This window comes from Gymnogyps californianus, chromosome 2 (assembly GCF_018139145.2).
Source record: "Gymnogyps californianus isolate 813 chromosome 2, ASM1813914v2, whole genome shotgun sequence".
Lineage (NCBI taxonomy): Eukaryota > Metazoa > Chordata > Aves > Accipitriformes > Cathartidae > Gymnogyps > Gymnogyps californianus.
Window position 1 is genome coordinate 66,172,147 of NC_059472.1, and position 14,721 is coordinate 66,186,867.

Below are 14,721 nucleotides of genomic sequence, written 5' to 3' on the forward strand. Positions count from 1 at the left end.
GAGGAGACAGAAAACATCCATTCCTGTTGACGTGACAGTGCATGATTTGCAAATGTCATGTCTGTTCTCAGCAGTGGCACTGGGACGCACTGAGCTCTGCAAAGGACGTTTCTAGTCCCATCTTCACCACTTTCATGCCTAGGTGCCAGTTCAGGAAAGCATATTTATTGGTGAACGTCTAAAGTGGAAAACTCTAAAATACATCGTTATTAAGTGTGTACTTAATGATCCATTGGAGTAAGCGCGACTTTGCAACAAAGGAAATTCTGTTTCAACATACGGAAAAAAATCTCAACTGTGAGAGTGGTAAAACTTTTGAACAGGTTGCCTAGAGAAGCTGTGACATCTGCCTCCTTGAAGGTTTTCAAAACCTGACTGGACACAGCCCTGAGCAAACAAGTCTAACATTAAAGTTAACCCTGCTTCAAGCAGAAGGTTGGACTAGAGAACTGCCCCCATTCTCCTCACACCAAGGTCTTTGAAACTAAATATTTCTGTGATTTTATGACTTCAACTCCTGGTTACATTTAAGCATTTGCCCAAGACAGTGCCTTGCTAGGAGAGCAGCTCCATCCCATGAAATGGAGACTTTGTTTTTCAATTGCCTTTTAATAGTTTGCGTAGCACAGCAAGTAGATACCTTTCTTCCCCTCTTCATCAGCCTCTCCTCCATGCTAGCACTCCTCCCCTCATCAAATAATTCAATTTAACTTTGCTGCAACTGGAGGCAAATGCTGACTTCTTACGTCCATTCAGGAAGGTGCCTAGCCAGGAGGGAGAAGACCGTATCTGAGAGCATGAGGTGCACGGGTACAAACATGTCTCCCAGCCATGAAGAGATGCAGCCGAGATGGGAATGCTCAAGCTGAGTGACAGAAGCCATTGGAGAAAATCACTGACTGCAGCACCACAAACCCAGCGCCTCTTAACTTCTGGCCTAAAGGTGTGAGGTTCCCTCCCTCTGTCTTGGGGTGGGGAAAGGGAAGGAGGAGCCGCACTGTATGGTTTTGTTAGAAATACAGAGGGAGGGAGGTGATAGGGGAGGGAAGATGATGAGCCAGAAAGACAGGAGGAAGATGGAAGCGTGGGGGAGTATGTATGTGGGAATTTGTATAGCGAATGGACAATGTTACATGTATTTGGGGAAACGTCATCGTATGAGTACATATGAAGGAAAGGAGTCAGGCGTGTGGGGAACAGCAAGAGGCCCCAATAGTGAGACCTATACCAGAGAAGATGGGCTCTTCCTTATCTGCTCTCAGGTATCATAAGAGGTTTACAGGAGTAGTTTTGGTCCAATTGTGACAAAGCTGACACCTCTCAATAAACAAACAGGGACCTGAAATTAATGTGAAAGGGACCTTAGAAACAGTAGAGGGATACAAATATCAGCTGCGCCTCTGAGGTATGAAATTTCTTGGGACCTGTTCTCATTTGCTTATGTGTATTTTTAATTAAGTAGAATTTAATTTAATAGCCCATTAGAAGTACATCCAAAGGGAACTGCTGGATGCCCCTTATCAAGTGTTTCTATGCTTCTCTCTCACAACAGGGTGACTTTTGCACTGTGATCACTTTTTGTAAAATAAACAAAGCAAGCTACCTGTAATTGGAGAGCCTAGTGTTGCTAAATCCAGGATTTTTGTACGACACCCTTGCAGTCCAAAGTACCTTAGCTTCTATTTATCAGCTTGCGTTCGTATGTGCCTCTGCTTCAGAGAATCTTTAATCAAGGAAGAAACTGTCCCTTATCCCCGTCCCCACTAATTTAATGCAAGAATCCATCACTTCTTTAACAGAAACTTTATTTGGCTATGTGAAAAAGGCTTTGCCTTTCATGTCAGTGACAGGGAGAGTAAAGAAGCAGAGTTGTAACATAACTGTTGGTAAAGGATGAACTGCTTGCAGAGCTTACTTCTGGACTGATGTTTTTCTTCTATTCAGCGTCTTCCTCCTTTGCCACCCATTGCTAAGCAAAGATACAAAAAGAAACGTGTGAGAACAACTTCAAGCAAAGTTGCAGTACAGGGAAACATACAGAATATCTGAGCATTGGTTACAAACGTTCCCAGGTCAGACACCAAAGGTCTGTGTTAGACTTTGAAAGACACTTTTTGAAATTAAGAACTTCAATCCTGTCTCCAATTCTCTTCCAAACCCTGTAGGATCCCACTGCCATAATTAGCATCCTTACTGATGCATTCAGGTATAGACTAGGCTTCCTCATACCTTGGTTTGATTTATCTAGGTGTGGGCTGCATTAACTTGGCAGGCTGATGAGGAAAACTTGTGTTGTTCTCTGCTTTGAGCTGGTAAGCGCAGGTAGATCCCTCTGCTTTTGACCCACTGAATTTCCTTTAAAGGAAAGAAAGCTAAGCTGTTCTAAAAGGCCACAAGAAGTGGACTAATGATTCCTGTCTGTCAGTCTGATAACTCCATTCTCGTGTTTCACTGTTTCCTCCCACTTAATCTGTTTTGTATGTTCAAATGTGAAGCTCTTGGTTTGGTCCCGAATTTGTGTTTGAAAAAAAATTAATGAACTTCCACTGTGGTGCGGATGAAAGCATAACCTAAACTTCCATTGGCCTTTTTTCTGTCACTATGTGTTTCAGATTTCTGTCTCTGCTATCCACCCATGTCTTTGCAACTTTGTGGCATAGTTATTTCCACTAATTCCCTAGTTTCAGCTTCCCACCAAGTATAAAGCAACAAACAGGAGAAACGTTGCTTCAAGTACAATGCAGCCACTTCTCTTATTTACAACCCTCATCTAGTAAATGTACGCTTGAGCTGAAATAATACTGCTGACTTCTCAGAAGTCATCTGTTAATTCATCTTTATCAGGAGGACTCTCACTTACAGATGGACTGGACAGTGGAAGTGGTACCGCCCCTGGGAGTTCCACCTCCGTGAGATCTGGCCTCCTGGGACATCATCTGGGAGGCCTGGGATCCTCTGGATATCCCGCTGCTGGTAAAACCTGTTGAATGGGTTGAGCCTCTGGCACCTAGAACAGTTACAAAGGAGGTGTTACTGACCAGAAGGAACTTTACGGGACAATTATAAACAACTACTGTGTTTTAAAAAATTGAAGGCTAGCAAATGTATCAAAAGACAAGGAGACTGGTGATTACTTGACTTGTTCCATCAGTATACTGCTTTTTAGCTGCCACCTTGGGGAAAGGACATTTGCAGTGTTCTGTGGATGTTCCCAGAACACAAAGAAAAATCTACGACTCTTGCACAGACTGTTTTTGATAAATTTGGATCTCCAAAACAGTTTCAGCACAGTTGGTGTCTGCTGAAATCGCAATTTTCTGAGGAGCTGCCTGAGGACCATGGAACGAATTCCTACAGGAACTAAGGATTGTTGCAGACCTCACCACTTACTGTTCCAGGTGACAGATATGTTCCTTTCACTACACTTTCCGTAGCATGAACCTATACATAATAGATACCTGTAAAATTCAAACACAGCAAGCTGTGGTAGCCAGTGGCCAATTTATATGTATACCTCCATCTCAGTATAAATAAGCCCCAAGCAAAGTATTCCATTGCAAACTCTTCTCCTGGGAAAGGAGTAAAGCATTAGTGATGACAAATGTTAGTGATAATGCTTAAAGCATTCCTGGAGGATGCTCAAATATTTTGGTGATGAGCTTGTTATAACATCTTCTGTAAAGTGATACTGAACAATACTCATGCCCTGCTGCAGAATCAGCCACTCCTTCAAGCGTGTTTGTTCTGGGGGGAGGAAGGGTTACAGTCTGAATGAAAAGGTTAAGAAGATGTGTTTGAAGAGCGAGAGATTTCAGTGAGCACCTGCGGAAATGAAATCAGGCCCTTTTAGCTCTCAATCAGGCAAAGAATGTGTGGCAAGCTCTCCTGCTGCAGGGAGCCAAAGCTCACACCTGTCTTGGCAACGTTACAGAGCTAGCATTTTTCACATGGATAAAAGCTCTTTTGGACTATCTCCTGTAGGCATGGCTAAGGTTTCCTTGAGTCATGCAGATTTTTCTTCACCAAAATAGTGGTTTTCATAAAAGTCCATAGTTGATACAGACATTGCAAGAATCAAACTAGGCGTTGTTAAATGCTTACTTTGCTCCTCTCTCTTCTAAAGATTCTCAGCACATGGAGGGATACAAGTCTTTTAGTTTAGAAACTGCAACTTCATGCTCTCTATAGGGCATCACCACTGAAGAGTTTGCCACTGGTTATGGGTGTGGTGAGTACTGCTGTACCACCCTTATCTGTAACAGAAGGCAAGCTTGTGCAGCTGACTCTGCTCCAGTGTACAATTAGATTAAGCAACTAACTGGCATCTCCTGTGTGCCAGAATTTCTGCTGCTAATGCAGTGTGGTGCCTGAGAGCAGCTCTTCCTGCTCTTCACTCTCTCAGGCCTTCTCCTCTCCTGACTCATTTTCTGTCCCTCTGCTGCTACCATCCCTTAAGCTCTTTGCTATTGAATATTCAATAAACTCTGTATTCAGTAACCTAAACTTACTGATCAAATCATACAGAGTAAAAATTAAAAAATGCCTCACAGGAGTCACATGCAGTATCTGTCTGAATGACCCTTATGTCGCTTATTCCCTCACTGTCTAGAGAGCCTCACACTGCATAATATTGGCAGCAATGTAAATCATATCTTAAAAAAATAACTTACTTCCTCTCAATCAAGCTTATTGCATTTTTTACTATTAAAAGATGCCCCAAATCTGGACCCTGGCCAGCTCACCTGGCCAACCACCCATTTTATGGCTGGAAGAGTCAGGTTCAGCTCCATCCTTCAGTAGACTTCTAGCTGCTTACTACAAAAGGAGTAGACCAGCGGTTGACCAATATGGCAGAGATCCCCACCTATGACCAGCCTGCTGGTTAGCATACTCCTGACACGTGGCAGATGTGGGTCCAAGACCCCTAAGGCAGAAAGGGTTTTGAAGCCTTTTTCCGAGGTCAGCGAGCTAACTACTGTGCTGCTGGGTAAAGCAGAATTATATGGGGCACTCTCTACCGTGGAGTTATGCCTGCTTAGAGGATACCTGCTGAATCAGGTCACACAGGCAGGACTGGCAGGGAGAATGCCTTGTGCATGAATCCCACAGGATCTGGGATTAAACAAGTGCCAAGCTGCTTAGAGTCGTCAGGTCAGAGATTGCTCTGTGCATGCAACAGAAAAGCAAGCCCCTGCAGGGTTAGCTCATGTGAAAGCCAGCTATGCCTAACGTTAGTACTTAGGTACATGCTGTCAAGGATGTGTATATATTCCCTTTGTGAATTCAGCTCTTGGTCTGCAGCTAATTTCCCTCTGCTATAGCGTCTGCATAAGGTTTTATGGGTTCTCCCTGTATGGTTGTGTGTGAGTAAAGAGCAAGGGAAATCTGATAATTTATATGAAATGTAGGTACACAGATCATGTTCTTGCATAAGTGTATTGTTGCTTATTGCTACCATGACTTTCCATATTATTGATGATTCCTAGCAGAATGGAGAGAGAGCACAAACTTCAAATAAACACTGTCCTGAATCTCATGAATACCACATATGTATGTGTACATTCATGCATATGTACATACACAGAAAACACTCTTAATAGCATCCCACTCATAACATGCAGTTAAATATAGGAACCTTTTGTCTTCAGTGCAATACAGGAATGTAGGAGAGAAAAGATTACTTGGCAAGCTTATTTTCAAGGAAAAAAAAATTGATTTGCCCTATGCACTAAACCACACACACACAAAATTGCTCATACCCATTTCTTGGAGAGTAGAAGTAGGGCCTCCAGAATGCACGCCTCCCCCAGACGCTCTTGCTTCCCGGGACATCATCCACGAAGCAAGTGATCCTCCTGCGATCCCGGAGGAAGTGAAGCCAGCATTGCGGACATTCTGGTCGGACATTTCTCTTTCTGATGGTGGGGAATCCACTGAAGCATTGCGAGGCTCAGCCAATCTTTTTATATACTGCCTATCTAACAGCAAAGAAATGAAACTGCTACCATGATCAGAGAGAAAAGAAACCAAAACTTATTCTCATCCAGAAAATGAAACTGAACTTTATGAACATGCCTTTTTATTGCTGTTATCAGGGTGAAGTTTAGCCAAACCAACTAATTTCCTCTTATGATACTAAAACACATTAGTAGTGTATGAATCATTGATTGGCAACTGACCTGGCTGAGAACTTTGCTTCTTCATTCTTTTGCATTGCACTCTACTGTACTGAATTGCAACTGTAGAAGATAGCCCCTTATTTTAAGAATTAATACAGCTCTGAGTAAAGACGATAGACAAAAAGGCAGCAAAGTGGTAGTCATGCGGAAACTGCAACTTGAGTTGGTTATAGCACCCAGAGTTCAGCTGTGGTACAGCTACCCCCGAAGAACTGGTTTACAGAGAGCTGGAAATTAGAACTCAATTAACAGCGGATGGTTGAAATTAATTTCTTTATGGAAGGAACTGTTAGGGGACCTTGCGTCATACAAGCAGATTGACACAGATGTTTTGTTCTTCCTCATGCAAATCCTGCTAAAGCAGAGCCTCCATCTTTAATGAACAGGCCTTTGCAAATGGCACACACTCCCTTATCACAGTTTTTCTTAGCCAGTAGTTTAAATAAGGCTGTTTAAAAATCCATGGGCCTCCTCCCTCAGGTAAAGAGGAATATCTGATTAGGTCATAATACCACAGGGACGGCTCTCAAAGTGGAAATATACAGAATAAAAATACAGCATTTTCACGGTTGTATATCTATGTCTTGTACACAGTGGGTTATAGAACAAAGGATACAAAGTCCATTCCTGTCTTCTTATATGTGCTACGTATCTGAGCAGTGGGATATCTGGCCCATGTAACCCTGAGCAGCACTGCTCTTTTAACTCTTTTTTTCATTCAATTTTTCTTTAATTCATATACGTTAGTTTTCTTTAATTCTAATGTTTGTTATTTTTATTTTCTACTCTACTTGCATTAGGGCTTCTGTAATTATGATGCATCTTTATCCCCATAATTTCTCAGGTCTCTCATTTATCATTTTTAATTACTTAACGTTATAAAATATCTAAAGTTGCAGCTTAAACGCAAGTAAAATTCCATGTAAGAATAGGACAATTAATCCTATACGCCCTCTTCAAAGTGACAATAAAACCAAAAATGTCACTTTCTTTGTACATATTGCTACAGATCCTTCCTTCAAGACTGCTAAAATCTTTTGGTGCTTTGTTAATATGATTTATTTAATATCCCAAACAACCCATCAGGAAATTATGATAAAGTTTGGCAAAGCCATGGGGAATGAAGGCTTCACAAAGTTACAGAGACTCTGTATGTAATGTCCTTTTACTCAATCCTAAAACACAATTCATAATGGATACACACAAAGTTGTTTAACTAAAAATAGTTAAAATTAGATAAAATAAAAGTTTTATTGCAAGCGAAGTGCCTCAAGGCAATTTGTGATTGGCAAAGACATCAGTGAATAAGCAGGGAAAGGAGAAATTAATAGTAGTCTCATAAAAACAAGGCAAAGAAACTCAATGTAATAAGGAGAGGGAAGCCACCAAAGGGATTCAAGGGAAGCCTCTGTTTACAAGTGTGCCATGGACCTAGTCAGCAAGGAGGTGACTCTAAAATCTGCTATGTGGTTGCGGTGAGTTGGATGAGGAACATGTCAGTAGGCACTGGTGACTGACCCTGGCTACCAGACCTGAACCTGATTTGTTGACTCATGTTTCTGGCTTGACCTTGGACTTGCCTCATCACTACAACCTTGCCTGATGATTTGGACTCTTGGTTCAACCTCCCTATCATCTCTGGGTCTGCTGAGCTCACCTTGCTTGGGGTGGTGTGACAGGGCCTCGCTGTGCCCTGGCAACATGTGACATGACTTAACATCACAGCCTCCAGTTCAAAAAGACCCAGTGTCACTGCTGAAGTGGGACTGGGAACAAGAACTCACTCCATGAGCCCACAGCTTCCAGAGGTTGTCTCCCTCCACTGATTCATCCAGACAGACATGCTTCTCCTCTCACTTGCTGGCTTTGTGTGAGACGTTTTCCTCAATGGTCCCCTATCTTTTTTTGCTTTGTTTTACTGGTATTTCTGGTTAGAAAGTGTAACTTCCAAGATGTAGTTGATGTCCAACTGAGTTTGCAGGGAGCCTGGCACAGAAGCACTAAGGCAGTTGTAAGTCTTTGTGGACTGTTCGCCAAAAATCCAAGCAGTGATAACAAGAGCCAAACTGATGCAACTTCTAGTTAAAGTATGGAAGGAAAGAGAAAATAAATCATTTGTATCACCGAGCCTGACATTATAACAGCAAATTGGATCTATCTGAGTAATTTCCCCGCTCCAGAAGCTAAAAATCTGAGGAGAAGAGATGGGTGGTGTGAGCTGACCTGAAAAGCACCTAGTGGCACTTCTAAGCCTCAGAGAACAGAGTCAAAGCCATGAATACCAAGAGTACGACTGCCTTTATTCTCAGTGTCACTACAATTTCAGTAGCCTTCGGTGCTGAAGCATTTATACATGTAGCTAAGATAGTTTGATGTTTAACTCTCTGAGTTTCAGGTTCAAATGAAATCCTTAAGTGTCAAAAGTCATGCGCTGTCTAGACTGTGTGCTCTTTGAAAATAATTGGAAAACCAGAGGCTTGATTGGAAGTACTCTGAAAATTTGAGCCATGGGCATCCTTCCCTTCTTCAGTTTAAAAAAAAAAAAAAAAAGGAAAAAAAGTATGCTAAGCTGAAAACACCAAACAAATCAACACAACCAGATGTGCATGCAACTCTTCTATATTTTGCTTGGGAATGACCTTACTCACTTGTGTCTGTGGATACAAACTGCTGTGTCTCTTCGATATGTTTTCCTTGAAGTCCTCACTGTTGTGCCACTTAGAGGTATTTTCCTCACAGTGAAGCTGGGCAACTGATCATAGATGTTAATCTCTGCATAGCCTGCTTTCGGTAGTCACCTTTTTCATTCCAATAACATGTTCATTGAAGTCACTTTTTCATAAACATTTTCCCATAAACCTCTGTTTCAAAAGAGATTATTCAAACAGCTTTTAAACAATTACTCTTTTGAAGGGTCTAATTGAAGGAAATAAACCTGTAGAGAATCTGACTGAACCAAAGATCTTCAGCATCCAAGATTATCTATCTGTCACCCTGTGACCTATTTCCTTCACACTACTTTTTAATTTTTGTAGCAATTATAGTGTATATGGATAATACCTATTAGCATATTTATGGTCATTGCTTCATATTTATTGTCTGCACAACTCATTAATCTTCATCTAGTGTGTGAGCCTGACAGCTCAATCTATTTTGCAATCTCTGGGCAGCAGCCATATCCAAAAAGCTTTTGTTTCCCTGTAAATAAACTGTGTTCAGGACCAGAGGACAATGGTACATCATGCAGTGATTGACACAAGCCATGGCTGCTAATCAAAAGTAGATTTTATTACCAGCTGAGTCAAGTGCATTATGGGGCCATTGTTCTAGTGCTGTCAGGGCAAGAGCATACGTAGTCAGTCACCTTCTCAAGATGGGTTGATTGTTCTCCAAGATTAGACAGAGTTGCCTTATTATCCACCCCAGACAACAAGGCATCTCACCCAAACAGACGCCTTTACAGAAACTGCCTGTACATTGAATTGATTTGAATTGCTAATGCATAATCTGTCCAGCACAGATGTGCAATGAATATTTGGATGTTGTTTTGCATGTCAGTTGAGAAGGCTGAATGATGAGGTGATGATCGTTCAGTGATGGGTACTGGACATTTGCCAACAATTGAGTTTGAGCACTTTCCCTGACAGTAATCAGATCAGCTTCCAAAACGTCTTTTCTTCAATTCACTGACAATTTATGTTAGAAGATAATGCAACTCTCTCACAGTTAACACAGTTGGCAGCAATTTGCATTTTTTTCATATAATTAAATTTTTCATTTCACCCAAGAAGAAATACATACAAGCCGCATATAACTGATACACATATTCCAAGACGCTTCCAAAGTAACTCCACTTGAATAAGAGGCCATCTAGATAAGTCAAAAATGTTGAAACTCTCCATAATACAGGTGGCACTAGTTTTATTAGTTATAAACCTACATTTGCCATGAAAAATTGTCATCAAGCTGTATTAGGTAAGCTCTCCAAAAAAAGCAATTAACGTAATAAGCATTTAACATATGACCATGGTCATGCTTAAAGTAGGTCAGCAAACACAATGTTCTGATTTAAAAATTTTCAGTCTCTGTCAGAATTGACATAGTATAAAATAGGAACAGAAATGAACCCCACAAGACTGATATTATGACATCAAGGGACTGATATGAGCTTACACAGTGACATCACATGATTCATGTGAATGTGAAAGAGATCTTTATGTAGTCATAATCGTAGAATCATGCAAAAATTTAGGTTGGAAGGAAGCTCTGGAGATCATCTGGTCCAGCCAGGGACTTACCCTGTTACTTGCTCAGAGACACACTTGGTTGAGTTCTAAGTATCTCCGAGGATGGAGATTCCACATCCTCTTTGAGCAACTTGCTCCAGTATTTGACCACCCTTATAGTGATTTTTTTCCCCTGTATATCTGGTCAGCATTCTGCAACTTATGTCTGTTGTCTGTTGTCCTTTCTCTGTGCACCTCTGAGGAGATTCTCCATCTTCTTTATATCCCTCATTATTTCAGCTCTAAAAAGCACAGTTAAAACCCTACCTTTAGGACATAAGTAGCTAAAGAGCTACTGATAGCTTAGAAAATCAGGGGCTCATGGGGACGTTTCTGATACCTAAAAAATTTTACCTTCTAACTTTATTTAGGTATGTGTCTAGTGTATCTCTAATCATATAGCAAAACACTTTCCCTCAGAAATAAATAATAATGCTTCTCAAGAACCTCTAGAACTCTTTTTAGAATATACATTAATTAATGCAGGTTTGTTATCTGTCTTTCTATGGTAAAGATGAGTACTCATGAGTGTGTGCTAGAGGGAAGAATCACTTCCTTTAACTTGCTGGTCTTCCTACTAGTGAAATTAACTATAGCTAGGAAAAGAGTGGGAAGTGATTGAGCCAGAAGTTTTACAACCAAGGCCAGAAAGGAGTTTACAGGTAAGTCTGATTTTTCCATATGTCAGCCTTGTTCAGCGTTAGGCTAAGTGGGTCTCATTTGGACTTTTATTATCATTTTCATCTGTCAAAAGCAAGACATCATTATCCCTGCATTACAGATGAAACAAATCACAGACTTGCACTGGTGGCTTTTTGGGGGAAGAAAATTCCAATTTTGGATGCTTTGTGTGCTATTAAAAAGAGAACTATAGACATGTGTAACATCTGTATGCACTGCATACTCATCAGCTGAAATTCCATGGATTTTCCAGCTAGAAATCCAGAAACAAAGCCTTTGAATAAGTGGCCTGAGAAGACTAAGTTTAGACCTCGAGTGGAGTTAGATGGCAAAATCTTACCAGTTGTCCACTTCACACATCTGAATTCCCGCCTGTACTCCTCAGAGCTCCCCCCGGCTGGATCCCACTCCACACTGGCACCTCTGCTTTTGACCTTAATATTATGTTGGTGAGCATAGTCAGTCTTGATGTTGTAGTTTATGCCAGGACTTTGCTCCATAATCCAAACATATCAGATCAGGCCCTGCTCAAAACAGACTCTGCAAAAGAGGGAGCAGTCTTGCCTTGAATGCTCAAGCTCAGTGGATTCACCCAGATCAGGACTCAGCCCTTTGAGAGTGGCACCATAGGAACGGGGAGTAGAAGCACCACTCAGCTGTGGAGTCATGTTCCTATTTGTTCTCTGTCGCCAAGGAAGTCTTCATTATTTCTTTGGGCTTCCCGCTGATCCTTTAATTTCCCATCCTGAGCTATCACATGCTTTTGAGACACTGAAATGGAATCCTGGGCATCATTCTCAAGGCTGTTAAGTTTCTGCTGCAAGGAGAGTGGTACTTGAAAGTTGTCATGGAATAGCCAGTGCTTAATGGTCTTAGTGAAGTAATTTTTTATCCCAAAGACATTTAACACAAGTCATTATTCCTGCACTGAAGGATCCTTTCCTTAGGGCTAAAAGTCTTATTTTCCAAAGCATGGAAAGTTACTTCAGCTGACAAATAAATGTCAGCAGTGTGGTCTTTTATTTTTTGAGCCTGAAAATAGACGTAAAGACAAATTGTTCCCTATATATTATTCTGTAAAAGAAACAAATAGATAAGTGGTAAAACTGTGTCATCTGCTGAGTAAAAGTTCCATTTGATCTTGAGGTTGCAGTCTTCCCATGTACGGTTCTATTAAGAAAACCTCAGAATACAAGAATACAGACTATTCTAGACTGTAGGAAGGGAAAGAGTATTAATCAGTTCATGCAGTCTTCAAGATGTATAGACGTGAGGGAAAACTGTAAGTCTTTCTGGAACCTAGGAAGCAGATTCATGAAGGCAATAGACCAAGTATATAAGCCACTAATTGGTTGTACCTCTCCTTTAAGAGAATATAAGATGCTTTTTTTCTGGAAGAAATGTGGTCAAAACAAAAACAGAATGTGAAGAAATAGAATTAATGGTCAAAGTGCTATTTTTAACAACACTGAGCTCCCACTGCTATTCAAATGTAATCACAATTGCTGGCTTAATAAAGCCATTTCAAAATACACCATCTACAAATATTAAGTAAACATATATACGCATAGGAACCTTTTCTAGTTCATGGGCGCCACATGGATAAGCCCATGGCACAGTGTGTGCTCCAGGGTAAGTGCTGAGCAGTTCAGAACGGCTCAGGTCCCTCAGGGCAGCTGCTCCCTCAGCCAGGGAACCCGATCCAGCAGATGCTCCTAGGGGAGGCCTGGTGGGTCCAGTTCTGCATAGAAGCAGCTGGCAGAAAAGGAGGCTGTCATGCCTACCATCTATAGTCCGAGACAGAGGACATCATGAGTTCAGTGGCAGTCTCTGCTGTGTGGGTTGTCAGCTCTCTTCCTCATCTGCCATACTGCAGCTTCTGAATCCAAGGAATGGACTCTAATCATGTGGGTCTGCGGTCAGCATTGCAGGGTCTAAGGGACTGAAACGAAGTCCTGTTTTCACAAGTGAGGGCAAGTCTTGTCTGAAGACAAAAGCTGAGCACAGAGAGCTTAAAACATATGGACCTCTCCTTGCCTATAAGTTGAAGGTAATATTATTTTCCTATTTCCAGGAGATTTCTGAGGCCACATATATTATGCTACTCAGGCATTATGGTAATAAGCATAGTATAAACATTCAATGTAGATAAAGAGGTTCCAAATGCTAATACAAGTGAGTATCTATGAAGGCATAAGTGTTGGAAGTGCTTTTATGGGTGCTTTGAAAAGCAATTAATGACAAAGTGGCCAATCCGTTACATGGGCAATGGGTCTGAAGACCACATGTCCTGACTTACTTCTCAGCTCCAGCTGCAAGATATGTGGATAGGTTTCAGGCCGTGCTTACAAAGGACTGAGAGGTTTCCTTGGAAGACCAGTAAGAGTGGCTGGTTCTTTTAGACTCTTCTAGGCCCTAACAGCCTGTTTCAAAGAGAAGAAACCTCTTATTTTATGTTTCTTGGTAAGTTTGTGGATCTGAAGGATGTTTGGATTTGGCGTTAGTCTTTTCTGTTTCGAGAACGCAGGCTACATGTTTATATGACTTACACTGTTATGCTGGAGGCTGAGTGCCGTCCGATTGAATCCGGTGAGTCTGCCTACTATCATTGTTACAAATCAATGTAATACAGCATCTGAGATATTGTAAAGGGTAGACAATTACAGCAGCACGAGTAAGGATGAAGTACAGTGAGAAAAGCACACGGTGAAAGCCCTCCCTGGAAAGATCATGGAGCATGTCCTCTTGGCATCCATACTTAAGCACGTGAAGGACGAGAAAGCAATCAGCAATACTCAACACGCATTTGCCAAGGGCATATTGCCTGTGGCCAATCTGACTGCCTTCTGTGTCAAAATGCCTGGTATCCCAAGTGCTGTGGAAGCTTTCGTAACAGCAAGAAAATAAAATTTCTCAAAAAGAGCTGTTTGTAAAGAAGTTTGCAACTGTAAACAAAAGAAACAACTTCATCATCTCTACAGTATTTAGGGAAACATGTCTGCCCATGAAGGCTGGACATGGATAGATGCCTTGAAGCAATAGTGCCTTCAGTAATTAGGTAACCTCCCTTGTAACAGAGGTGCCTGTAAGCTTCTGAACATCACCCATTTATGACAACATAATGCAAGCCTTACAAAAAGGTTCATCAAGCAGATCTGAATCCTTGTGGCTAGTTCTTAAATGGGAAAGAAAGTGTTTCCCTATTTATAATGCTAAAGCTGATGAGCAAGGCACAGTGGAAGACTTAAATTAAATGTCAAATCATGAGGTACTAACAATAAATAATGAAGAGATTTCTGTTGCCTTTGGTGGCTGCAGATAAACCACTGGATAAACTATTTACTGCAGGTAGGCTGAGCAGTCCTAGATGGATCATTCTGTCCTAGACGGATCATCTATGTGTTTTGTTACTTGCATGAGTGAGCAGACTGGTGTGAGCCTGTGCTGCCCACATCTCAGGGTGTTTATGGTCCCAGGCCCTGTCTGTACTGTAAAGTAGCTGGGAACATACCAAAGCTTCAAGAGCAATCCTCTCTCATCTCTTCTCCTTATGCAACATAGACCTGTCTAGTGTA

The 14,721-nt window shown here is 41.4% G+C and overlaps 1 protein-coding gene across 1 annotated transcript; it reads right to left on the reverse strand.

The window, feature by feature from the left end:
- Positions 1–1,815: 1,815 nt before the first annotated feature.
- LOC127013705 (interferon alpha-inducible protein 27-like protein 2B) lies at positions 1,816–5,907 on the reverse strand. The gene is made up of 3 exons (XM_050892692.1): positions 5,760–5,907; positions 2,861–3,007; positions 1,816–1,969 (listed from the first exon to the last, which is right to left on the reverse strand). Exons 1-3 carry the CDS (start codon positions 5,905–5,907, stop codon positions 1,941–1,943), a joined length of 324 nt encoding a protein of 107 aa, XP_050748649.1. The 3' UTR covers positions 1,816–1,940.
- Between the last annotated feature and the right edge of the window lie 8,814 nt (positions 5,908–14,721).

Excerpts from the sequence above, each read along its gene's own strand:
- LOC127013705 (XM_050892692.1), bottom strand. The coding sequence starts at position 5,907 with ATGTCCGACCAGAATGTCCGCAATGCTGGCTTCACTTCCTCCGGGATC. Across the intron at positions 3,008-5,759 it reads TTCTACTCTCCAAGAAATGG|GTGCCAGAGGCTCAACCCAT; the intron begins GTATGAGCAATT and ends TAACTGTTCTAG. Across the intron at positions 1,970-2,860 it reads TTCCACTGTCCAGTCCATCT|CAATGGGTGGCAAAGGAGGA; the intron begins GTAAGTGAGAGT and ends ATCTTTGCTTAG.